This window comes from Struthio camelus, chromosome W, assembly GCF_040807025.1.
Source record: "Struthio camelus isolate bStrCam1 chromosome W, bStrCam1.hap1, whole genome shotgun sequence".
Lineage (NCBI taxonomy): Eukaryota > Metazoa > Chordata > Aves > Struthioniformes > Struthionidae > Struthio > Struthio camelus.
In genome coordinates, this window is record NC_090981.1 from 54,950,539 (window position 1) to 54,977,552 (window position 27,014).

The window sequence follows — 27,014 nt, forward strand, 5'->3', positions numbered from 1 at the left end:
ATCCCCTCCATCTTCTTTGACATTGTCTAACTATAGACGCAGAAGTGTACTTTAGAATTACGCCGTGTGAAGATTTTTGAGCAAATATGGTAAAACCTCTCTTAAAAACAAAGGTAATCCCTTTGAGTCCGCATGGTCTCAGTCATGTTTATTCATCTCTTCCAGTGTCATAACTCAATAAATACTGCTATGGCTTAGCTAGGACAGCCACTAAATGTATAGTTTTATTGCTGAGTCTGCTCTCCGGCGCTCATTTAATCATGTGTTTTATTGTCAGCTCTTCTCAAACTGTCAAACGTTGTTCCTTATGAAGGAGAGACCTGCTTTCTGTAACATGCATCCCCCCCAGTCCCACTCATCATTTGGTACTATTACCTTTTTTTTCTCCAGGCTGTTGATGACATTTATGGCTGTTTTTCCCCCAAGAAATAGCACATTTTTAAAACAGGGCCTCTTTTTCACTTTTTAGTGCTTTGGCTCAATAATTTCTCACACGCTAGAAATGGCCCAGCTGATATGTTGATGTCTACATCCATCCTCATCCAAGGGCCGTAAGCAGCAGTGAAAGCTCACTGTATCTGCTGATTTTGCCTTACTTCAGGAGGCCCCGTGGAAAATCACTTTCCTGCTCTGCTCAGTAACATAAATGCAGAAGCCGCCCGTCCCACAGCGAGCGGCTGGCACGCCGCTCGCCACGGGAGCGCCGGGCACAGGGTGCTCCACTGGCTTCTGCCCTCCTCCCCGAGCACGGACACTGCGAGCACGGATAATATAGCCAACGCAATGGAAAAATACATACGCTTACTTGCATTCACATATGACAGAAAACTGCTTTTCACAGGAACACGACAGAAACTATTAGTAGCACTGCACTGTAAATTTGTATTTAAATGTATAGTGGCCCCCACTGTGCATGTGTCCTCTGAGCCTCGTCCAGAGGATAGTACAAGCATTAGGGGGGAGAGATACTGCTTCAGTAGCTGCCAGCCTCATTCAGACCTAAAGAGATTTACACAGACAATTGTTTAGCAGTGGGAACCAGGCATGTAAGCTGCTTCTGGGACACTTACAGGTTTCCACATACAAATATTTTGAAAAGAATAGAAAGGATTGCCTGTTTTTGCAACACTTTTTCAAACATGGCAGTTTGTTTCTCCATCAGAAAATGACAACTTAGCAAAACGGAAACCTTTCATGAGAACTCATCCATTCAGCCAACATTTTCTATGGCAACTGATAAAGGGAATTTCATCTCACCTCTCCCCGTGGATTTCACAGAGTGTGTCGGCCTAAACGACAAAGCTGAAACAAAATGCTCTGATGTTACAGACATGAAATATCTCACCAAGTTTTAGAAGCAATCTTCAGCTATTCCCTCCTGTCACATCGTTTTCTTGGCCTGCGCATCTCCGATTGCCCCATGTGACAGGCTGAGACTCTTCTCACCCCTGTGGGCTATCACAAAGCAGCAGCCCAGAGCCACCATCTCAAGCTCTGTGGGGCCCTTTTCCCACCAGACTATTATGACCAGCCTGGGACTCTCCAGCACAGAAAATCAATGGGATATCTCACTAATGACACCAATTTCATTTGGCAAGTCCAGACAGACCAGCCTCCTCTTTACCGCATGGACACCTTCAGACCCAAGCCCTCTTCCACCAAATTAATATTTAATAAAATTAGTAGCACACACAACCACCTTCAACTTCAGGTGAATAGAGAACAGCAAGATGTCTGGCCTTGTAGAGGCCACAGTGCTTCCTTTTCTGAAGAAATGTTTTAATACAAAAATTGTTTGTAATCACTTGTATTAATAAAGATGCAATTTTTAAGTCTAGCACTGGTCTGCAAGCAGGTTGTTTCCATCCTGACAAGTCCTGTGATCAATAAACTAATCAGACACTAATCCGGACATGCTTAATCACATTGTCTGGGACAAAGCAGAAACAAAAAAAAACCCAAAGTAGATAGCAAACCATTACAGAAGAGTCCTACTGAAGATCATAGAAGATAATAATTTATACATGGTCGGTTGAAGTGGAGCAATATAATCTGAAAATGGAGTGACAATACTATGTTAAGTTCCAGAGTCTTGATCTCATCCCCAGTGCACTTTGTAAGTGTTTACAAGGAAATGTGTAATTTGGTTCCCACTGAAACCTAACTCTCGCTCTAGCCTCTAACTCTCACTCTAGCCTCTCTTTGCTGCCAAGTATTGCAGCAGACGGCCCAGCAAATGAGACCAAGAAGAATGCAATGAGAAAGCAGAAAGGTGTCAGGCATGCTCAGGGGTAAGAACGTTGGGGTACAGTATTAGTATCTCAATCGAACTAAAGAAAACCGTGTTTTTGAAATCTAGGGTGTTACAGAGAGCAATAAATGTGTGTTTCCTGGCCTCAGCAGGGTTCTGGCTGAGGGGGGCCCGTTTCAGTTGCTGAAGCCATGCGCATCAGCCTTGCAGATCTGGCAGCTCCCTCTGCAAGATGTCCTGTAACATGTGTACACACAGTATCTGGCAACAATAATTCAGAGAAAATGAAAAATGCTTCTCATTCATTGCAAACAAATGGGCACAGTGCAATACCAGGCAAACTTGTGTGAAATAAACAGCCTTCCGGAGGAAAAAAGAACCAAGTGAAAAGAGTGCGGGGGCCTGGGGGACTCTCGGCAGGAAATGCATGGGAACTGTTACTTCAAAGAGGTGAGTAGACATCTAGGAAAAGAACAAGTTTCCAAATGCAGGCTTTACTTTTGCTTTGGAAGAGCAGAGTTAAAAGACCCCTGTGACCAGCGTGGCTGCTGCATGTGCCCTGTCAGGGCTGCGCCCTGCGAATGGGGGTGAGCAGCAATGTGCTGCTCCCTGCGTGGACCTTTGTGTCTCATTTCCAAGTTCTCCCCACAACAATTCCTTCTAGCGTACCACAAAGCTGAACAGCCCTGTGACTTTGTGCATTGCTGCAGGTTCTGAGAAATAAACAGGCTTTCCTTCCATTTTACTTCAGGTTTCCTCGTTTTTGAGACTGTGATTCTGCTACTCAAGGCCATTGGAAGAGCAATCCCATAGGAAAAGTTTAGATTAAAGCAGTATCCCTGTGGATATGCTCACACGGCAGCCCTGAAAGTTCGTCTAAACAGCAGTGTTCCAGATTAAAACATGAGAGCTGCGAAAGCAAGTAACTGGTGACAGTGTTCAGAGCCGTTTAGCCACACAAACTTTGAAGAAACCAATCTGGTTGTCTTTGCATCCAGGCCTTTACTTCAAGGTTCCCCCTAATCCCTTTCTGATATAAAATTGGCAGCCATTCAAGAAGAATCAATAAGATAGGTGGAGAAATGCATAGCCTATAAACCACCGCTAACTGTACAAAAGATACCCGCATAAAATATAACTGAACAAATAAAACCCTTTTCTGAAAAATTTGATAGGTCTTACTGTTTGGATTTGGATCATGTCTGGTGTGAAAGCTGAGACATATTATAATGTGTGGATAACATTTAATTCTCATTTTACCTTTGGCATATATTTATTTATTTATATACACCAACAGTGTATACAGCAGAAAGGAGTTCATAAATTATCTTAACGAGAGGACCTCAATGCAAATGTAATCACTTTCATCATCGACATACAAAATGCTAATATCAATAGCTAATGTGATCTCTTCAAGCAGTCACAAACTGATAGATTCATTGCATCATTTCTATCATTAATAGTTTAAAAATTATAAACATGGTTCTCTGAAACATTACATGGAATAACAGCAGCAGCGGCACCTGGATCTAGTCAGGATGGGAGAGCTTTGTTTGGGAGCTGTTCTGCTTTCCCTTGTAAAAGCTCTGTTTTTGTTTACTTCACTAAAGTTTAACTTGGCTATGATTTCATGACTACTGAATTCACACTGCCCCTGGCTAAGCCATAGAATAGCTAAAGACTCAATAAAGATGAGTGACATCATTAACCCAATACAGTAGCTATTCAGATGTACGCTGTGGTCTCCTTACATAATCACCTAATTTTAGATCCTGAGTGAACAACATACAGTAACGCAGTGTATTATGAGCTCTGAATAACTGTCAGATATCCAGATGCTTTTGTCAAGGTTACTTTATTTTCCTGGTTTAAAATTATTTCCCTACGCAAATCTCAAGGTGGTGTTTTCCCTTAAGCAAACGTTCTCTTCAAAACGCGTTAGAGGCTTTTGCTTCTCCTGATCATCTTCATACATCATTAGCTGGTCATGACAGTTTTAGTATTGCTCACGGTACTCATATACCGCACAGGCGCTTGTGATCTTATAACGTCTATCAAAAAGAATAGCGCTAAGAAAACAGTAAAGCGATGCAAGCCTTAGTTCAAGCACCAGACACGCACACGCTCAGCTGAAAGCACCTGGTTTGCTAAAAGTCACTGTTTCATAAAATGTCTGTAAGTATCCTTTTTAACTAGAAACTCTCTGGGGCAAGGACTTCTTTTTCCTACATGCTCCTACCAAAGCATCTGCAGGCCCTATTCCCTGCAATCAATTAACAACAGACACATGCATATTTGATGCAATTTATAGGTACAAACTCCAGATACAAATTCTATCACTTAAATATGCTAGCTGTAGTGCAGTGTTGGAAAACACCACTTTCGAAAAAGAAGTAAAAAAGCAGCGCTTTCATTTTAGGAAGTCTTATGTGTGATTTCACACAGGCACTATACACGCATTTCAAGTCATATAGTACACACATAGCGCGTACAAGCGCCACAGAACGCACCACGTACAAAAACAATTTAATGATCCCATTTGAGCTAATTAACTTTTCTTAAGCTTTCTGTCTAGTATTTTTACACGAGAATGCTCTAACAATAAGAAACTCAGCTTTAAATATCTTCTATTTCTGTTATGTCTTTTGTCTATATAAAGGCATTAAATCTCTGTATATTACTCAAAATTTCCTGTGCCCATAGAAACATGTTGAAAAAAAGGTTGATGGATTTCTTTGCACTACAGGAAAGAAAATACCCAATCTACACTGCTTCTACCAAGGGACTTCACTAAAGAGCATGTAAAAGCACTGATTAGGTTTAAAAACCAACTTGTATTTTATGATCCCCAGCACCACAGTTCTGCTAACCCTCGTGATCCCCATCCTGTGTATTTGACTGCCTTTCCCTGCACACTCTTGCTTGCTGCTGCCCGGAGCTGTTCTCCAGCCGGAGAGCTGGCCATCCATCCCAGGCCCTTGTGTAATCAACTAGCTCACCTCGGAGATATGCTCACGCTGTGCTGGCGCAGGCTCAGTTCTTCCACTCCGCAGCACTACAAACTGCAGCCTGAACTCCGGCCCAGCTTTCCATCTACTTACAACAAAACCGGTGTCTTTGTGACAATTTCTGGAAAAACGAACATGCTAAAACCCAAGGCAACACCCTCCATTGGCTTAAGAAAATGTGGCTCCTTAGCACTCATTTCCATTAGCAGAGGTACTGGCTCCTGCACTCGCTTTCACTCTACACAACTAGCATGATATTTTTGATTGTGTTGTTAGCAAAAGCCAAGCAAATCAAGTTAGTGTTGGGAGCTGAATTCTTGTGCTAAGGAGGGCAACTAGCTATCTAAAGCTTTTTCCCCTCAGCATCTACTGTACATCTATTGATAGCACGGTAATTAACAACAAAAATTCCCCTCATGGTTTCCCTGTAAAAATTCACTAATCACATTTAATCTACAGATCAAAAATGAGAATGAAGCCTATTAAAACTCATGCTTGTGCCAGCACTCCCTGACCCTGGCTACCTCCTTGCAGGTGGTAACGTTCTGACTCTGGATAAAATCAGGTAGTCTCCAAAAGAATTTCGCCCCTACCTTCAAAGCAGACTGTGGCAGGATCCTCATTCAGGATCACTGACTAAAACAAATGGGAATGCTGATCAGGCACTGGGTCGAGGAAGACAGTCTAGATATACCACTGAGGTCTTGTCTTCTTTCTAGGCATTTACGAAACAGTGAAAACCAAATTGCAAGATTTGATTCTGCACAGGACTCTGTAGGTGTGCATTCATTCTTGCAGGCAGAAGGCCCTACAATTTAGTACCAGCCATTTTTAATTAACAAAAAAAAAAGGCTCCCAAGCTATGCAGCGTCGTTTACTTATAAAGAACGTCAACACTGAGACTGAGATGTGGAGAGCCAGAGCAGCACCTCCACAACTAAAGAAAATGATTTTTTTTCTAGGTTAGATGGAGGAAACTAAGTGCCAGAATGAACTAAAGAACATAATGAAGCTATGCCACAAAGCAGAATTAAGTGACATGTCATTCAGGGGAAATTTCCAAAGGAAGAATTTCAGCTTTACTCGCTGGTGTGGTATACCTGCACATTGAAGTATTTAGTTTCCCATGGCAATCAAATGGCTGATGAAGCAGTCACACAGCTCTGTTTGTAATTCAATTGCAGGCACAAAACCACAAAAGTCAGATTACAACCATAAGATAAGAGAATTACCCTGATTCAAAAATATGTCTTACAGACTTCCCAGCAGCAGAGAGATCCGGGTAAAGAGTACCAAAGGGATATTAAGATAGCGGAGCTATATTCCTAGATCTGCCGCTAATCTGATTTTGATTAACTCTCCTCTCATCTTATGCATCTGCTTCTTCAGTCCCGTAGTAGTAGTTGTTTTTCCTACTTCAGTTCTTAGAGAAGAAATCATCTCTGATGTTAAGTTTGAAAAATGCCTCACAGAGTAAGAGCCTGAACTCAAACAGGGATTCTTGTAGTGCAGCAAAAAGGAAAGGCAGGAAGCAATACTGGGATATGCAGTAGGATTTGGTTAGATTACTTTTCTTATCCAAAGAAAGAAACACTTAACAACTTCTTTTCCAGAACTGCTTAAAACTGGGTTGTATCCTAGGCAGTAGGAGAGTATGCTAGACAGCAAAGCAGAGCTTGAAAGAAACAGGAAGAATGTATAACATTGTGATACTTATCTCATTTACAGAACTAAAGCTTCCTTTGTGCGTCTGTGTCTGCAAACATGAGTTAAAAGGTAGTAAAAATTAAGAAAAGATCCCTACAAATGGACATTTTATGGAGTCTCAACCAAAAAGATTATCAGTTTCCGAGCAGCAAAATCTCTCACAGCGTTTGGGAATGCAGCAGCCCATTATACAATCTTCCTTATTAAAGTGTTCTGCATCTGTAACTTTCTTGCTTTACAAGATGAATTTACTACCTGTTTAGAAAGCATTAGGAAAACTTTGAACATTCACTCATTAATCTCTTTATGACCATGGGCAGTGATGCACAGGTGTGTCAACTAGACACCCACCTTCATCCCCATCCTCCTCCTACATCCGGACTGAGGTTACCATCTGCCAGCCCCACCATGCCAGCAACGGCTTCCCAAAAAGGGTCATTGCAATGGGACCCCACAGGCCTGAACTTCTGAGCTGAGAGTGACCAAAAATGGGCACCTCAGCATAGGAGAAGATCTCACCAAGATAATTTTTAGTACTCTGTCAGTCTACCCCTCTAATACTGCTGGTATTCAAATGAGAAGAAAAAATCTTTTTTTCTTTTTCCATTTTGTGACTCTCTGGGTACCGCAGTACATCGTCCCATTCTGCAAAGGATTAACATAGTGTTTACCTAACTCGACCATGAGTAGGGTAAGGGAGAGTTATGCCGTTCACTTTAAACTACTCACTCTAGGTTTTTCCACTTCCTCCTTTGTCAGCTGTGTCTCTCACTGACACATAGGCAGCTTTGGCTCTTCTCTCTGGTTCTCTACGCTGCACCTAAATACTGCCTAAATAAGACAGCATAAATATCCCCAAGAGAACTGCTCATCCAGACAGGTAATGCACTGAAGCTCCTTGAGATACATAGCTCTCTCAAGCAAAATTTGCTAAATACCTTGTCCCCAACAATAAAAGAAACAATATAGATATGCATATATGTATACAGTTGTTTATCACATATTAAAGACAAAGCTGATCTCAGTTACTTTTGCATGTGACATGTTAATCTGTAAGAAAATGACAGGTTGAACTGTTGGGGTTTGACATGCTTTTGGCAATGTAATACAGGAGAATAATTTTCCAGGCCACCCTTAGCATTCAAGAATTATCTGCCTCGTGTTAGTCAATGGCATTTGTGTAAGATCAGGGAGAGCCTCCCGAGCACCAGAAGTCCTCTGTGCTGGCATTGTCTATTGGCATGAGCCGCATTTTGTACGGCTCATGGATCCAAAAGTTAGGCATGGGCTGCTTTATAGCTGAACAAACAAAAAAGCATTTTCCCTCTTATTATACATGAAAATATAGGTAAGTGTTTAATGGGTCAGCAAGACCAAATCAGATTTATTTTTTAATCGTCCTCTATTTGCTTGAAATCTCCATGTAACTACTTACACACAGAAAAAAACATCAATAGCCAAATGGTTCAAAGTTGTTTTTACAAGGGAGGAAAGTCAGGTTGAACAATTGAACATTCATGAGAAACTCTCAAACAGAGCACCTGAAGCACAGCCGTACGGATAACAACCTGACTGGGAAAAAATTGCAGAGGAGGTTTCCATGTGAAGATTTCCAAACTAGAGAGGGAACGAACCTTTTAAACATGCTGAAAAGTCTGCTACCTTCTTGTAGCTTCCCTTGAAAGCTACAGGCATTTAAGGATAACATTCAAAGAGCTGCACTTAGGAGTAGGATAGAGAAAGCGGATTTCTGAAGCTGGTAGGAGACAAGAGTTTGACTCTTAGCGAGCCAGCTAAATTTGCAAGCAGTACATAGAAAGGAGCACTTTTAACTTGTAGTACATACAACATCCGCATCTGGTGCTCATAGAAAGAGACCTCTCCACACTGTATTTACAAAGTCAATTTTCAGACTAGAGCCACCGCAACTACTTTCGTACTCTGCAGTGGCTGACAGACAGAGCGTGCAGCATTCCCTGTCCAGGTCTCACTTAAGCTGCTCAGTCACGACCAATCCTTTTGGCAGAAACTCCACGTATTTTTTGGCTGCCATGTCTGAAGGAATACAGAAACATAAATTGCCATCCACCAACTCTGGTCTAGTTTACAGTCCTCCTACCACAGAGGAAAAAATAATCTGCATTTTGAATTATTGTTTTCCAGATGTATTATCTTGCATTTGTCAGGGTAACTCCTTTTGTTATTTCCGGCTTCTCTCTTTTCAGTGGTGTTTGCAGTATTTGTCTGCATCATCTGTTCATTTCATTAACATCCTATTTAATGATCTCGAAGGGGGTAGTTTAAACTGATGTTATATAAAACCGGACATAAACTTCCTATTCCTGCAGCATCCCACCAGTCACCTCCTACTCATCTCAGTGCCCTACTATTTATCATGGTTCGTCGCTTACATTCTTCTGCAAGTCTTCACACTATGTTCATATGCCATTTCATTTTCAGGTGAAAATGCCTGAACCGCTGTGCCTTATTTCTTACCCACTGGGCACTGCTCCTGGGAGCGGGTAACATGGGACTGCTATTAGTCTGTGACTGCTTCTGGTTTTAATTGCTACGTTTGTTATATTAACGATGAATTAAATTTGTTTGAATTATTACAGTATATTTTTGTAGAATAACATGGTTTTGCTCCAATCCCATGATGCTGCTAAGCTATGGGGACACAGCTATAGGCACTATTATTACAGATTTGCTGGATAATATACAAAAATTAATGCAGTGATGTGTATGACTAACAAACTGGAAACTTTATATTCTCCCAAAAATATTAAAATAAATACATTTTTTTTTACTAAATAACCCAACCATTTATTTAAAATAAATATATCAAGATACATTGGAATTTTCTATGGATAATCAGAACTTATTGGCTAATGCTTATTGGCAGATCTTACTGGAAAATGCCATAAGGACTTCAAGTGATTGTTTATAGAGCGGCTTGCAAAGGCTATTCTGAAGATGCTGACCTTTGTATTTTAAAGCCTCCCAATGTTAGTCTTCTCTGCTTAGGTAATTTAAGATGAAGAGCTGTTTGCAAACTGTACACAAGTTCCATCACAGAGTGACCCCCTTGCTGATGCTACAAAAGATGTCTTTTATTAGAATCACATGCAAACTCCTAAATTTTATCCCTACTGCCAAACAGCCCTTTGCTAGTGTAACTTCTATAAACTTGGATTTCACTACACTAGAGAGATACTACCAAGTAACAAGGGAAACTAACAGTGCGGAAAATGGTTAAAACCAACCAACACAGAATGGCTGTAATACAACTTGTGCAGTTTATGTGGGCCAAAGAAACATACCTTTATACAATGCCAAGAATTTGCTAATCAAAATCTTAACTGTTTGATCAAAGAAATACTCTAGTCTAGAGCTAATTATTACAGGAAAATTTACAAAAACACTATTTACAGAAGTAGTCTCAATAACAATACAGTTAAAACTGTTATACACACAATCCCCAGTATCTACCCTTCCTCTCCGATCTGGTGCTCACCTGTCCACTGTCCCTCTGGGTCCCAAGTCGATGGCTCCAGCCTGAGAGGTGACAAGGAATATGGGGTGTTGCAGTAAGTTGTTAGCATCCCTATTTCTTTGCTAGGAGGAAGATGTTGATGTTGATGGTGGGGGGGGGGGTCTTGTTCTTCACCCAAGAATCTGCATGGGGTTATTTTTACGCTTTTTGTAAAATGCACTTGCTCTTTCTTCACTGGCCTGCAGTTCCATGTTATGGCCAGACTTACTATATAGGGCATGATTTACATACGCTAGATACTTGATTTTTGTCCTCTTTGCTATCACCCAATACAGCTTTACCCAGCTCTCAAAGTTGTACTCCTTGAATGACCAGGAACTGACCACTGGTGAGTTGCTTGCAGCCCCAGGGCTGCGGATATTATCCTGTGTCTTTCAACACCTCCCCTATCATCAAGTCTGTACTCCTTCATGCTGCATTTTAATTCTAGGGTCGTAAATCTATTAATTACAAAGCTATGCATCGTAATAGATGTTTCCTCACAATTGTACAAAGCTAAGCAAAACCTTAAACAAAGTAAGCAGTCGTCACCTGGCTGTTAGATTGTTGTTGCAGCTAAGGCTAAGACAAAGCTCCAGGGAGGCTAAGACAAGTCCAGACAAAACCAGACGAGTCCTGAGGGCTGTTAGGTTAACACAAAGCCTTTGGCCAGTTACTAGCAAGAGCAACCCCATACTAGCAGGCCTACAAGGCTGCCCAACAGATATGGAGAATCCAGCTAAGCAACACAGGACGGATGGAGCCTGCAGGCTCCACGGTCAGGTGCTTGTGCCATGGAAACCAACAAGAAGCAGCGAGAGAAAATTTCCAGCCTAGGAACGACTGGGTACCCCTAAGGATGTGAGGAGCAGAGACACAGGGTGCTCACTGGCATCCAAAGAATAAAAGAGAAGTGCTTTCAGTGCCTGAAGCTATGGAAACCTGCAAGTTAATTATCACTTACGCACCTATGTTCTTAAATCAAACAATTTATTTCATCCTAGACGGACTGTAAGGTCAGCTGCAATGCAGCCCCAGTGATCTTGACAAGTGTTAGCAACAGACTACAAAAATAAGGCCTAAAGATGATGGTATACAGTAAAACCTTCCTGACACCAGTGCAAGAGCAGATGGCAAACAGGAAAGCCAGAGAACCAAGAAACATTGCTGCTTCCACTATACTGGGGCTTACAGAAGTCAGTGTGCAGGCAAGACAACCACAGACCTCATCGTTGGTATTACAGCTTTTGACAGATATGAATGTACTAACTCAGTCCTAGAGTAAATCAGATCAAGAGCCAGATGTACACCTCTCGGTGTGTAGCTGGCCCTAGAGATATGCTACTGCTAAATTACAGAAGATTACAGCAGGTGATATTTTCTAGTATAGAAGGAGAACTAAAGGAGGTGAGAATCCAGGATCAAAACTCCAAACGGGGACAGACTGAAAATACGTGCAGAATCTAGAATATTGAAAAGCTGAACATAAAGAGGTCTTGAGGTCTCCCACACCAAACATTGTTAATGTCAGATGGAGTCCTGCTGGACATGAAGAGACTAAGTCATTAGAGAAATCTTGAGACAAAAGGACACTCTGCGAAACATGTGGACAAGCAGAACAAGGCAGGAAAGAGCAAAAAAAGTCAGTATGTCAAAAAACATAAATCATAAGGGAAAACTGAAAAAAAAAGAGGAGATACGAGAAGATAATAAACATCAAATATAGTAAAAAGCTGCTGCAAAGGGAGAAGCCCATAAACTAACTCCCTTGGCAGCTGGGAACAGGACAGGAAACTGGGCTTAAATTTTTGCAAGACCTATTTTTCTTAGAGAATATGAAAAACTTCCTACTGGTAAGAAGAACGAAGCATCGGAACAGATTGTTTAGGAACACTGTGAAATCTCTACCACAGGACGTTTTTAAGAGCTGATTCAATAAATATATTAGAACTAAATATATTAGTTCAGGTATAGCTCTAACTTGGGTCAAGAACAGACTACATAACCTCCCAAGGACCCATCTACTTCAGTTTATCTACTGCCTGTATTTATCTGCTGCTCTGCTTGCTCTACTATTTCATGATACAAGAAGGAAAGGCCAGAGCCCACAGGTACATGTTTTTGACAGAATATGAAAAATCTTCCTTAAGTACTAGCCCTGAAGTTCTACAGTCCTAAAGAACAGTTCAGAAAAACAGTGTGACAGCTAAGGTAGAAAAGGACTTACTTCCTGTACTTTCTAAATCAGCCCGCTTTTGAGTCATCTCTCAGAGCACAAGATGAACGTGCTGTCTGATCATCAGCCATCAGAAAATATCATAACGAAAGCATTGGCAAGGTGCTCAGGCAAAACATAGCTTACTGAGATTCCAACACGCCGATCTGAGAACAAGACTGCAGCCCAAGTGGTAAATGGGACAGATTGTCGGCATGCCACAATATCTTTGCATCTAGATCGGGAAGCTTTGGCAACCAAAGCAAACTTCAGCCAGGATAATGTGCTACAGACAAATATCTTGTGCTTCAGAGCTATCCAGACTGCAGGAAGCAATTAGATGCTGGATTCCTGGAGGATGGATGAAGTGCACATCTTTTACAAAATTGTGTTTAAATGGGATTAGCCAAAAATCCTAGCAGATTTAAATCTAATGTAATGAGATGAGTCCACACTTCAAATCCAGGCAAGCATATGGGTATACCTACTGACCAGCTATCCAACTCTTCCTTCACATGTATGCATGAAACAGAGCAAGACAGAAAGAGAGCTCAGGGATCAAGAAGAGGGGACAGAGCCTCATAAAATCAGCCATGGTAAGAAGCAAGAACTAGTCTGCTGACTTTTAATGATGGTAACTATGGGGCTTTTGGTACATTCCCCTGAGAGGTAAGCTAGGTAAACATAGAGGCGTTTAACACGATCAGAAAATAAGAGGCAGATTTTGCAATACAACACACGCTCTGGCCACACAGCACTACTGTGACAAACAGGCCACAATAAAAGACATCAAAATTCAGATGATTCAGTATTAAATGAGGGTGTGAGCTACAGATGTCTCAAGCTGGATACCACAAAGACAGCCAAATAAACTAATGGGCAAAGACCTAGCCAAGAGGATGGCACTTCTACTCAGCAATGCCACCTCATTGAGAAACGTTCCTCAGGGTTCAGCAGAGATTAAACTAATAGGATAAAAACTCATGGTTTCTCTTCCCATAAGAAATATTCTTCTACAACCCAAGAGCAAAAAGGCAGGCAAGACAAAGAACACCAAGCCAGGCATGCAATTACAGCCCAGGAACCAAAGATCAGAGGCCTCTGGGCACAGATTCACAGTTCTTGCTAATAATCACAGAACAAAGGCAAAAGTACCATCTTTAGTACATTGTAGGTCATACGAAGTACCTGTGCAGAGATGAACTTAAACCACTGTAAAATAGTTAAAAACACCAAGAAGGAAAGTGCCAGGACTCAAAGACAACCTTAGCGATCAGCTAGACTGTTGCAGAAAAGTTAAAAAAAAAAAAAAAGATATGTAAGTAATACAAAGGACTGCAGAGTGAAAACAAGACCTTTATACCAACAGCAAGGACACAAACAAGGAAAGGGAAACTAAGCTGCCCACCAGCTGGTAGGCTGCAATGATCTAGCAGGGAAAGTCTTGGCCCTATGGACAGGCATGTAGTACTGAACAGCTGGCCTTAGCAAGTCACTGAACTTAGCATAAAGGACAAAAAAGCACACACTGCTATGCAGAAATATCCAGAAGCTGCACAGAACAGGGAGAGAAAAATCCAGTTCTGGGGAAGGTTCTGGGGAAGCCATTCTGCATGCCAAAACGCTACAGATGACTGTGGCATCTCTGTAAATGGGTCTTTCTATGAAACCAGTAAACAAATAAAATCCCCATCTTGTTCCAGAAATACAGAAATAAAAGCCCATCTAGACTCTGGCCAAATATGTAGCATATGGAAAACTAACATCACAACTTGGCAATGACTAACATTAGAAAGGGAGGCCCTAGGCAAAGTCTAAAAGAAAATTACGTTCATATACAATTAATACAAATATTGTTTCTAATATTCCCATTTGCACGTAGAGCTGGATCTCTCATACCAAGTATTTATTCATGCTAATATTTTTCCCTGGACAATTCAAAGTGGTGAGTCAGAGTTTTCTATCCCAAGTATGGCCAAGCAGACTCTTTGTATCTCCTTCCTGACTGGATTAACTCTTAATACTGAGTTGTCCAATACTAAAAATCTGTTTTTAAAAATGTGTTAAAGATTGCCCTTGTTGGTGAAAATGCTGCCTGAAAACCCAATGTCTAGGACTATGGCAAATAGCAAGAGCTAATTATAAGTATAAATTTAATTTAAGCAGATTTGAAATTTTCAAATATTTTTTGCACAGACATTTTAAATTTTAGCCTAATAAAACAGTCATTTAAGACAACTGGGAAATTAAACATTTTGAATAACAGTGACTTGAACTCTTAAAACAGAGAAAGAAATTCTAACAGGACTTCTGCAGGGCTCACTTGCAGTAAAATAAAAATTAGAAAACAAGATCTAGCTGCTCAGAATAAAAAGAGAAGTTTTGCCTATTTACATTTTATTCTCCTCAAGCTCAGAGAACAGTTGCTGCCTTTTTCCTCATCTGCCTTTCCCTCCAGCTCTGCTCTCACTAAGCCATGCTGCCTCAGTGAACAACTTCTGACAAAAGAAGTCATAAATTGTTTATATTCCACCTATAACCACGGACCTACTAAATCTTTTAAAATCTTATCATTATTTTATAGAAATTTGTTTGAAAATGCTTTATTTTCTAGTGCATTACTCGGATGAAGCCAAATTAAAAAAAAAAAGTCTTTAGTGAATAAACAGTCATCTAACATTAATTAGCTGAAGGGGACATTCCACAGAGGTCTCTAGCAGCTCCTGTTAACAACTGCTGCTCCTCAGCTGGTGCTTTCTTTTCTCCTCCTTTTCCTGCCTGCCTAGGTATTAAGTCTTTCATATTACACATTACAGCAGTAATTTTAAATTAAGCATTTCTTTGCTATTCTAAATAAGTATGTACTAAAGCATTTTCTAAAAGGCAAAAATACAAGTTGTGGATTATTCAGTGAGGTCCCGCTCTGATCAGAAGATAATGCTGAGTTAAAAGCAGTGGAAGTGTTTCGTTCTTGGAACGTTAGACGAATCTCATGCCACCTTTTGAGAACAGGCTTATGTTTCCCTAATGTATAGAAACAATAATTGAAAAAGATAAGCATGAAAAGGAAGTCACACAATTAAATCATAATGCAGAGAATGTCTGAGAAAAAATTTAAGCTCTATTGACTCTATCAGGACCACATGCTTGAGGTTAGGAAGGTGATTAAATGCTTTGCTAAATATAGCCTTAACAGATGCCTTCAGAATTTTTTCATAATTAATAAAGCTTGATTGTTTATGATGTCTTTTGTCCTTTACTCTTAGTGGAAATGCAGAGTGCTTGCCTTATTATATATTATTATAATCACAACACTTACCATGCTGTATACTATTATAATCACAATATAAATGTCTACAACTAATCTAGATTCCTTTCTGCTTCCATAAAGGATACTAATTTTAAATCTCTCTGTCCTTCAGTTTATGACATTGGGAATTGCAGTTCTGTGTCAAACACTGAAACCTTTCAATATTTAAACAAACACTTAAAAAGAGTACTAATCAGTCTTCGGAGAGCGTAAGCCAAGAAATACACAATTTAGGCATACAGCAAAGTCAACATATACAAAGACCTGGTAATAAATATACAATTCTGCTCTGTGTTAACACTAATCAATACAGACTAATAGGCTTAGGAGGCCTGAATAAAATTCTGTATCAACTAGCAAATAAACATATGCTGGTTTTATTAAAACAAAATATATAATTGTCTGTTCCTATTTCACATGGTTGAAAAATAAAATCTGTATAACATATTACCATGAGATACTACACATATTAACAAACATCATCATTCACATAAGGATGGCCACTAGATAATATGCTTTCTAAAATTCACACACAAGCTAACTGAACTGGATTATTCCATATTAATACATCTAAATAAAAGTGCAAACCCTGTTTATTTGGGCATAACTTGTTGTTAGATGGTATAAGAAAAAATGAGAAGTTTGAGAATCTGTATTAATTTATTCCGGTACTTTAAATCCTTTAAAGTCATTGTCATGACACAGCATTGGTAAAGTTAGCAATAATAAAAAAGAACATTCGGCAACATCCTGAATTCACTAGAATTCTATTAAAAATTGTAAGCACATACATTTTTCAGTTAAATCACAAAGTTAAGTAACTGACACAGGGGGTTTTCCTTTGCACAATATAATTCATTCCTTATTACAAAATTCAGACATAGAATTACAGTCCACCGTAATACAACAATCCTTTTTAAACTGTAGGAAGTTTTATGCATTAAAATAATTCATGCTTTCAAAGATTCTGACCTGCTATGCAAACTAAAGAAATACATGCTGCGCTTTGTTTCAGATGCTTTTGAATTGTTCTTTAAACCCAGTTCTTCAAATTTTACGTTTTTTCCACTCTGGCTTGTCTGTTTCATCATCTTCTTGTTCCACTTCTGCAAAAACTGTTTTTGGCTGTGTTCTAGAAAATATTAAAAGGATTAAAATAATGGTCAGACTACAGTTATTTTTCATCAGAAACTATGTAAGGCATACAGTAGGCACAAATGACATCTTTTCTATATTTAAAAAAAGAGAAGAGTATCTTCTATTTCATTTTCAACAAAAAAAATCAAATATCATTCTAAAAATTCAAGGAACTTGCAGCTCTCAGGCAAAGAATAAAAGCAGGAAGAGGAGAATAACAAATAAACACGCATGTCTTGCAAGTATTGTTTCCTCATCAGCTTGCAACCGTTACATGTGTATTCCATGAATAAAATTAAGATAGAAGAACGGAGCAAATGGATTTTAATATAATACTAGAAAAATGGAGCTACAGGTCTTCTCACTTCATGACAAAAAAAGTCTTCCATTTTGATATGCTGTAGTAAGACAGCAGCCAGTAAATGAAAACAGAACAGCACGGTTTCTGGCTTAGCCTATATGCATGAAAAAAACAGCTTCGCCTCCAGAGACTTCATCCAGCACTACTGTAACATAATAAAACTAATGATCTTCATATGAGAACAGAGTGTATCCTACAGTCAAGCTTGATGGTATCTATTCCTCCACTGTTTACTTGTATTTTAAATAACACTTAAACTTTATAAAAATAATTATTGATTAGTTTTTAAACGAACACAGTATCAAGTAGCATTTCAACAAACTGTTTAGACATTCAGTTCTCCTGTTTTACACTTTAATCACTGCCTGGTCCGGTTTTTTCCAACCTAATTCTTAGCATAATCATTGCGGAGCTTAAACTACTAGATTTCTGAAGTTGGCTCTGCTAGACTCCTCATTACAACAAAGACGCATCAAAGTATAAAAAGCAGCCAAGACAGTCATCATCTCATTAGGGTATTAACTAATGTTTTTACAGCCGTCAGAGGATGTGAAGTGCTAACTATTATTATAACAACTCTTATTTGGCAGACTCTAGAAAATGCATAAACTTTAACAAAATTGTGTCGTCCGCATTACTTAACACAGTAGGCATAATTCAGTGATGCCACTGACTTTAAAGAATAATAGCAAGCCCTAAGCCACTAAAGTCAAAGAGTAGGATTCTCCAGTTGCTAAATATGTGCCACAAAACAGATTTAAAGTCATCAAGACTAGTCAAAGACAACTTAACTTGGATAGAGAATCTTTCTATTGGCCTGACTTCTCCTTCCTCCTCCACACTTGCCATGGAGGTGAGGAGTACACCACGATGTTCCACAGATGGTTAGAAAGGAGCTTCTGTTGTGGGACTCCACTGATACATGGTCCCTGAGCCCCAAGGGCAGGATCTAGGCTGTGTGCCTCATTACATCTAAGTAGACTGTGGACACAGTCGAAGACTTAAGCTACTGGAAGTTAGATAAGTCACTGCATGGAAAGCAGAATTAAGAGTAAAAAAATTAATATTCTCTAAATTAAAGAAAAAAGATCATCTGAAGATAGTTACATAAACTCTACTTATTCAATCACTGAAGGAAGATAAAAATAATCAGTATTTGAGCCAACACAGCCACCAGGGATGAAGGCTCTATTGGCTGAAATATTGGATTTTGTTGGCTGCTGAGGAAGTGGAATGTATGGAATCTTCTCTCTTTTCAAAACCTGTTGATGGAAGTTTATTTATCCAGTTTTAATAATCTACCTTCATTGTGTCACACCACACACAAAAAAGTTATCTAAATGCCATGTGGGATCACATCAGGTCAGTACTGAGATGTCTGTTAGTACGGCACAACTGACTGAGTGTAAACCTACTGCTTCTGACCACAAAACCAGCAAGTGTCATAACTGTAGTCAGAAACATCCATCCAAAAAGAACGACTTTATTTCTGACATGAGTAATGGAAGCTGCATATCTTCCAGGATAGGAGTGGCAGAGCAATATATGCAAAGTTATAGATTTCAGTTAATATAAGTAAGTTACTCAGAGTTCAGTAAAGAAAAAAAAGAGAGAGAGAGAGAGAGAGAGAGAGAGAGAGAGAGAGACTGTAGCATAATCTCGCAGTAACCAGCTTGAGAGGAAGCATACAGAGGAAATCAAGTCTGCTTGCTATCTCATTTTTTAAAATTAGCATGAAATGGCTATGGCCTCAGCTCAGTTTATATTTCAACTGTTCCACCTCCACAAGATATATAGTGGTAATTGGAACACCTACGGTTATTTATATGCCTAACCATTTTCAAGACAAACACAGAAATCACTGTTTTCATTATAGTACTATCAGTAGTGATCATTTAATTTAAATAAAAATCGTTCTGCTTAGTAACTGCAATAGAGATTGCTAGTGCAGTAGGAGTTCGCTGTATGATTAATATTTATAGAAAAATTATCAAAATAGGTTCACTGCTTCAAAATATTTTCATTTCTGAGGGCTAAACACCATATATGGAATGCCATGTTCTTTTTTCCAGTCAAGTCTCTCATCTATTTTATTAATCCTTGACTTCAGGAGAGTTGATTTCAGCTTGTTAGGGATCTGCTTGGCCGGATCCAACGGGAGCCTGCCATGCACGGCAAAGAGACGGTCAGGAGAGCTAGCTGATCTTCAGGGACAATCTCCTCAGAACACATTCCAACCGATGTGCAGAAGGTCAAGCAAGCATGGCAGAAAGCCAGAATAGATGAACAGGGAACTCCTGATTGAGATCAAACCCCAAACCCCAGAAAGTAAGTACACAGAGGAAGTGGGAACAGGCTACTCGAGAGGAACAGAGGCACTGCCTGAACATGCGGGAATGGAATTACGAAAGCCAAAGCTCAGTTGGAGTTGAAACTAGAAAGGGATGCAAAGGGCAACACTAAAGGTTTCTGCAGCTACACTGACAGCAAAAGGAATGCTAAGGAAAATGTGTTCAATGGTGCAGGGAACCTATTAACACAGGATATGGAAAAGGTCAAGGTACTCAGTGCTTTCCTTGGCTCAGTGTTCCCTGAGAAGGTCTGCCCTCAGGCCTCCCAGGATCTCCAGCCTACTAGCAGAGTCTGCAGCAGGGAATGGAGCATTACCAGTGGTAGAGGTAGATGGAGCACAAAGGGAGCACATACCCATTTAGACATATACAGATCCATGGGATCAGATGGCATGGTAAAGGTACTGAGGGGACTGGCCAATATCATTTCAAGGGTAGTCTGTCATCTTGGAGAGGTCACGGTGATCCAGCCTTGATGACTGGAAAAGGCAAACATCACACTCAGCTTCAGGGAGAGAAGGGTGCGGGGAACTGCAGGACACTCAGCCTAACCTCAGTCTCTGGAACAAATCTTCACAGAAGCCATTTCCTGGCACATGAAGGACAAGAACGAACAGCCAGTAAGGATTTAGCAAGGGCCTATTTTGCCTGACCAGCTGGACTGCTTTGTACCATGAGATTCTCCTCTCTCCAGCACTTGTGAGACAATGTCTGGAGTACTATTGCCACTTCTGGGCTTCCCAGTACAAGAAAGGCACTGGCATAGTGAAGCAAGTCCAGAGGAGAGCCACCAGTTGGTTAGAGGACAGTGAGGAGCTGCCATCAAGATGGCGAGGGAGCTGGAGAACATGGTGTATGGGGAGAGGCTGAGAGAACTGGATTTCCTCACCTTGAGGAGGTTAAAGAGGTACCTTACTGCTATTTACAACTACCTAATAAGAGGGTACAGAGAAGATGGAGCCAGACTCTTTTCAGAGGTGCACAGCTATAAGACAAGTGACAACAGAGAAAATTTCGAAGATGGGAAGTTCCAGTTAGATAATGTAAGGAAATTGTTAATTTACTGTGAGGATGATCAAATAGTGCAACAAGTTTTCCACAGAACTTGTGGAATTTCCATCTTTGAGGATACTTGACTGGACAAGTCCCTCAAGAATCTGATCTAACTGAACCTCAGTAACTTGATCTGATCGGACCTGTCTTGAGCAGGAGGTTGGACTGGATGACCTCCAGAGGTCCCTTCCCACCTAAACTATTCTACGATTCTGTAATACCAAATGACACTTTGCTGAAAACCAGCATCTCACACACTGAAAAATGCATTCCTATTGTACTTAAAGGTTACACGAAAAGGCTGTAAATTAAAAAAAAAAAAAAAAAGCTGAAAACAGCCAAATGTGTTTTGTTCTAACAAGATTCGTTTGCATGCTTTTCTGTAAGCTTCTCTTTAGTTCAGAGATTTTCAAATTATTCAGATATGCAGACCCCTAAAAAATCGCAGTGGCCATACAGACTGCTCCAGAGTCAACTTAATCTCTAGTTCTAGCTTGTTTTTCTTAGTTACCTTTCACAGATCCAGCAAAAGTAGCCTATTGACGTTTGAGATTCATAGACTAGCAGTTAAAAAAATACTGCTATAACTAAACCAGCTGGAGAGGGCAATTCCATATCACAGCATGTGACTCATGTAACAGTAAGTTCTGAAATTTGTGTTTATTTTGCACAAACAAAGAAAAAAAGAACACTTTCAAGAACACTTAGAAACCAGAATAGTGACAAAAAGGCTACTCCCAGACCAAAAACTTCAGGTTTTAAGCATCAGGTCCCCTTCTATTCTCTACCCCATCAGCCAGCCTATCTCTTTGCTGAATCTCAGAGACATTCCTCTCAAAATTAACAGATTTCAAAAAAAGATTCAGCTTAGCTATATCAGCATGTGTCAACAAAATCATAGTTCTAAAACATTCTGCTCAGGTCTGCTTCTTAAATTAAAGGTACTTGAGCCACAAATTAAGTAACACTTCACACATGAGTACTGTCACCGAGAAAAAGCGCAGTGAACACACAGCACAGCTACAGGTTATTGCTTCAAGTCACTGTCTTTTGCCGGTCACAAGCAGTGACGACAAAGACAGCAAAACGGGGGCAACATCACAAACTGTAAGATACGTTCAAAGAACCCTGGTCTATACTGACAGGGAGGGAAATTTCACCCTCACCTCCCTTACAGCACAGGCCAGAGCTACATCTGGGCCCGATTAGGCGCTCAGCTTCAACGCTTAGTAATTCCTGCTGATCCTTCAGAGGGACATCTGAAGTCATTATAGTATCTCTGTACAGCTGTGTTAAAACAAACAGCTCACAAAGAATGTAATTTTCAAACATTTACAACTGATGCCTCAAGTTCCTTTCCTGTAGTTCTTTACTTGAAATCTTCAATCTGTCCTTCCTTTCCTTCCCTTTCTCTCCACTGGAACTACTCTTGCCAAGGTCTCTAACAAGCTTTTTCCTGAAAAATCTCAAGGTCTTTTCTGTATGCTCATCCATTATGACTTCTCTGCTGCAGTGATCACTTCTTTCTGGACACTTTATTCACATTGGGCTTCTGCGATATGTCATCTTCAGCTTCAGCATGTATTTCTTTATCATCCCTCGGTATCCTTTTCAGCAGCATCTGGTTTTTTCACCCATCCTTTTGCCACTTACATACTTTCCCCTCCTTTTCTGGCTCAAATTATGGGAGAAACAGAAAGGTCATGATAATGATAACAAACTTTCAAAAAAAAAATTCAAGTGATAAATAATGCAATTGACTATTTGGCTTCCAGAATAAATTAGGTACCTTTACATCCAACAAAAAGGAAATATTTTTATGCACAGCCTATAAACGAACAGTATCACCCATGCCACAGGTACTTATTGTAAGAATTATTAAAGCACAAACACAATTATAAAAGCATGAAATCAGTTATCTGATTTAGAATGAAATACCTGTGGCTTTTTCCTGCTCCTAGCTTTGCAGAGAGTTAGGAAGAGTTTTTTTGGAAGAAATATTGTTACGTTATTATCTCTTGTGAACACCTTAGTCTGAAAACTCTGATCTTGCTCACTCCCGTACGCAGCATAACAGTTTTACAACTGCTTACTACAGTTTTGCATTAACTTCTACATTCAAAAAAAAAAAAAAAAAAGTGAAACTCTCTAGTAAGTCTTGTTTCTAAGGCTTATTTTTAAATATGATTTTTTAAAGAGTAAAGAAGCATTCCAAGAAATGGTTTTGAAATTCCCTTAGCTGTAAAAAGTTTATACTATTCTGGTATAGCAACAACAACAAAAAATCATTCATAATCTTTTAACTTGATAGTTGTGTTTCTTCTTTCACTAAAACAGAAGAATAGACAAAGTTTTCTGGTTAATATTACCATCTCACTTCTTAAAAATATGACCATCTATTATGTTTCCAATTTTATGCAATCTTTTCGATAGAAATTAAGTACAACAAATTGTAGATTTTATGACGGCATATTTTGTCAGTTGCTTTAAATCTACAGAAAATAATCACACAGAATTTAAAATATTTTTTCCTCAAAAGGCTGTATTTTAGCAGCGGCATAAAATTGTCTTTCTCCTCTTCCTTTCATATAAAAAGGAATAAGTATACTAAATTCAGGACTTCAAGTATTTTTAGTCAGAAATTTTTGCATAAAAAGTAACCAGTTAACATTTTTCTGATCCTTTCAGAAATAATCGTACTGTTCTACTAAGAACTGTAAAACGTCAGTGATCAGTCTACACAGCCTTTTATAAGGATTTCCCTCTGACTATAGGAAATGTACACTAAAGTACATTCATTTTCTTTTATTGCTTTAGAGAAAAATATCAGCCCAAACGTTTTCATTGAAGTTTGTGGGCCAAATTCTTTTAAATGATTATTACTCATACGACAGGATTCATTCACAAAAGAATAAAACTGGCTTCAGGAAAATGCTATGATTGAGGGAAAATCAGTATTACTTGCGACTACATATGTGAGTGTAAACTACAGATTATTTGGCCCTGGATCACTGTTCATTATAAAGTTCAAGGTGCGATGTCTATGACAGGCACAACTTGATAATCTGACATGCCTGTTAACTCAATCACTATGAAAAAAAATTAGTATCTATAATGTTTTTCCTTAGGTTAACATGTGTCTTCTTAGGGAGGAAAACTGAAAACTATAAATGAATAACCATTCATCAGACAACAAAAAACAAAAGCCTTGTCAAACAAGAGAATATATCAAGTGGATACTGTTATATCACACTTAAGTAAAAAGTTACCATGCAGGAAATGCGGAAGAGCTGATAACAGAAAAATAAAGAAAATAGTAAAAATAAACACTACTGAAAAAAGGAAACAACACTGGTTGTACGTTTTCTAGGTTTCAAGACAGTATGTAATTTCAAAGAATTCTAAATGTATTTAGAATATAACCTTTCCTAACTCTTTCCTTTATTTTATGCTAAAGCTAAAAGGAGCCAGTTTCCCTAGGTTTGCATAGCGTTCACTATTTTGAACTGATTTCAACGGGGCCACAAGGGACAACATATTATTACAGTATAACAATATGTGATAATTTACATCAATTTCTTGTACTTTGCCTATTTTACTGAGCATGTATTTGGAAGAACATCTGTAAGATGCTGTATATATAAGGTAAACGTAGATGCCCAGCAAAGTCACATATCAGATATATAATTATTACTGTTCTCTATACTATATATGTGTGCAGGCAAGCAGCTAACAAGACCTCTGACGGCCACTGGTCCATATTTGTTAATGTAGACCTCCATTTCTGAAAATTAAGAACATAACAGAATTATAAAGAAAGTTTCTACATTTCAGTGTTAGCTTGTATGAAATATAACAACAAAAACATCTTTAAAAAGCTTTTTGCATAGGGCACTTCTTAAAGTCAAGTTTCTAAAGCAAGGATAATGGCAGTTTCATGAGCAAGAAATTTCTCAACTGACAAAGCTGTCAAGGCAGTGTGCTGTTGGCTGCAGTCCAACTCCCCCACACACATATCACCGTCTGGTGTGTAAGTTAATAGCAGTCTGGACTTGCATCCTCCCCACTTCTCAGCCACCTCTCTTCTTTCCCTGCAGCTACATCTTTTAGCAAGAAACTGTAATGAGATCTGTCCACCTGACACAGTAAGCCTTCTGTAACACAGCTATGTTTTAAAACTTTCATGTCTATTACATTGCAGGTGTCAGGGATGAAACCTAATATACAATCAATGAAGTTGCTAAGCCAAAAATATACCACAGCAGCCATCTATCTGATGGAATGTGCAATTATATTTACTTTTGAGAATGGATAGTTGCACATTTTAAATAAAAACGGGTACATGCATGTTCATCTGTAGCAAACATGACCCCCCTAAATAATTAAAAATCAGTATTTAGCATCTTCATTACAGCAACTGTTACAAAATTATATATTTCCTCTTTTGACTTGGTAATAAGGGTGATATTGTACTATGCATTCATTTGACGTACATTACAACTATGCCGTCCTTATTAGTTACCCAGTCAAAGCCAGGCCGGGTCATTAATGTTCTCAAGTTGCTTTAGAACAGCTACTCTGTGACCTTTGTGAAGACGTGGGCCAAGTCAAAAAACAAGCGTCACCACCAGAAACAACTATGATTATTAACATATTTTGAGTTTCTGGAAAGCAGTGATGTTTTTTTTTTTTCATAAAAGAAATAAAAACTACTAGAGAAAGTACAGTCTGAGAGATACAACCTTGGGCTGCAAGTAAGAAACAACGCCTCTTATTAGCTCTGCCTGTTCTGTGCAGGCCGTTTCACCTCTTCATAATCTTTTCCTTATGCATTTTGAAACTACAAATTATACTAGATAGATCATTTTCTGTAACAAAAACATCAATAACAATAATGAAGTGGAAAACGTTTAGTCATTTTTAAAGCAGTAGTGTGAACATTTCTGTTTGTTACTATGAAATGTGTTCATTTAGGATTAGTATGTACGTATGAGCATTTAGCAGGTATTTTAGTACTGATGTGAATTTATTTAATGATTTGAATTGTACTTGAAAGTATTAAAGAAGAATATTCCACAGTTTTCATACACAGAGGTAACATATACACATACATACCCCACTCACACCTACAATTTAAACTAAGTTACCATCTGTGGGATTGCCGTGATTCCACCAGTATAAATTTGACATGGCTGTTTAATTTAGGTAACAACAACTGATTATATATTTACGTTGAATTTTTGGTAGGGGATTTTTATCAGTGCCATTTTTAGTATTCATGTACCTGTAAGACCAAGTTAATTTAAGTAGGTACCCAGGTCCTGATGTAGGAAAAAATTCAAATAAAAACTTAAGAATTTCAAGAAATCATCTCAAATATGCTGTCACAATACCAAGTAAGTATTTTGCAGGTTTCAATTCAGAATCAGTCAGAACTAGAGGGTGTATCTATCACCAGCCAAAACTTATGTCCCTAGTCTGCCAGTGGGACAGAATCTTATTAATAGTTATGTTACAATTTCAGACTGCTTTGGGAAGACTAATAAATTTAGAAAGCTTTAAAAGAATTTTCTAGCACTGACAGATATATTTTTTAAATGGAAATGTCAAATTTTAACAATTTAACCTACTGGAAACTTAATCTTCATATGAGAACATGACATATTCTTGGTTTGCGTATTCATAGCAACAATCCAGAAAAGGCAAAGAATACAGTTAAAAATGTATCTTCTGTTTTTACCAAACACCCACTGGCCTCCAGAAATATTGCCTGTATTTTTAATTGTTTTCTTACTTAGCATATGCTGGAGCAACCCAGTACGGATTCTCCTCCGCTTCCTTTGCATGACGTAAAATAGCCTCTCGAGGGTTGCTATCATCTGTCTTATCCAGTGCAATATTCTTGACTATGTATGATGATAAGGTGCCTCCATGAGTTCCAACACGGCCACCACGACCTGTGGCAAAAAGAGGAAACGAGTATTTTAGAAAAATATAGTTAATAAATAAACAGAGAAGCAAAATACTGTGTTATTGTCTGTATCCTTGATCTGATACAAGGAAACTATATAATGTTACAGGAAAAG

General features: G+C 39.0%; 1 protein-coding gene across 2 annotated transcripts in view; it reads right to left on the reverse strand.

Moving 5' to 3' along the window:
- Positions 1–16,377: 16,377 nt before the first annotated feature.
- Positions 16,378–27,014, reverse strand: part of LOC104147827 (WD repeat-containing protein 70) — a 146,991-nt gene continuing 136,354 nt past the window's right edge. For both annotated transcript variants that reach the window (XM_068924694.1, XM_068924693.1), the window contains exons 17-18: positions 26,723–26,885; positions 16,378–17,158 (exon numbers count right to left, since the gene is read on the reverse strand). In XM_068924694.1, the coding sequence (XP_068780795.1) occupies positions 17,074–17,158; positions 26,723–26,885 (248 nt within the window). In that variant the 3' untranslated portion in view covers positions 16,378–17,073. The remainder of the gene's footprint in view (positions 17,159–26,722; positions 26,886–27,014) is intronic.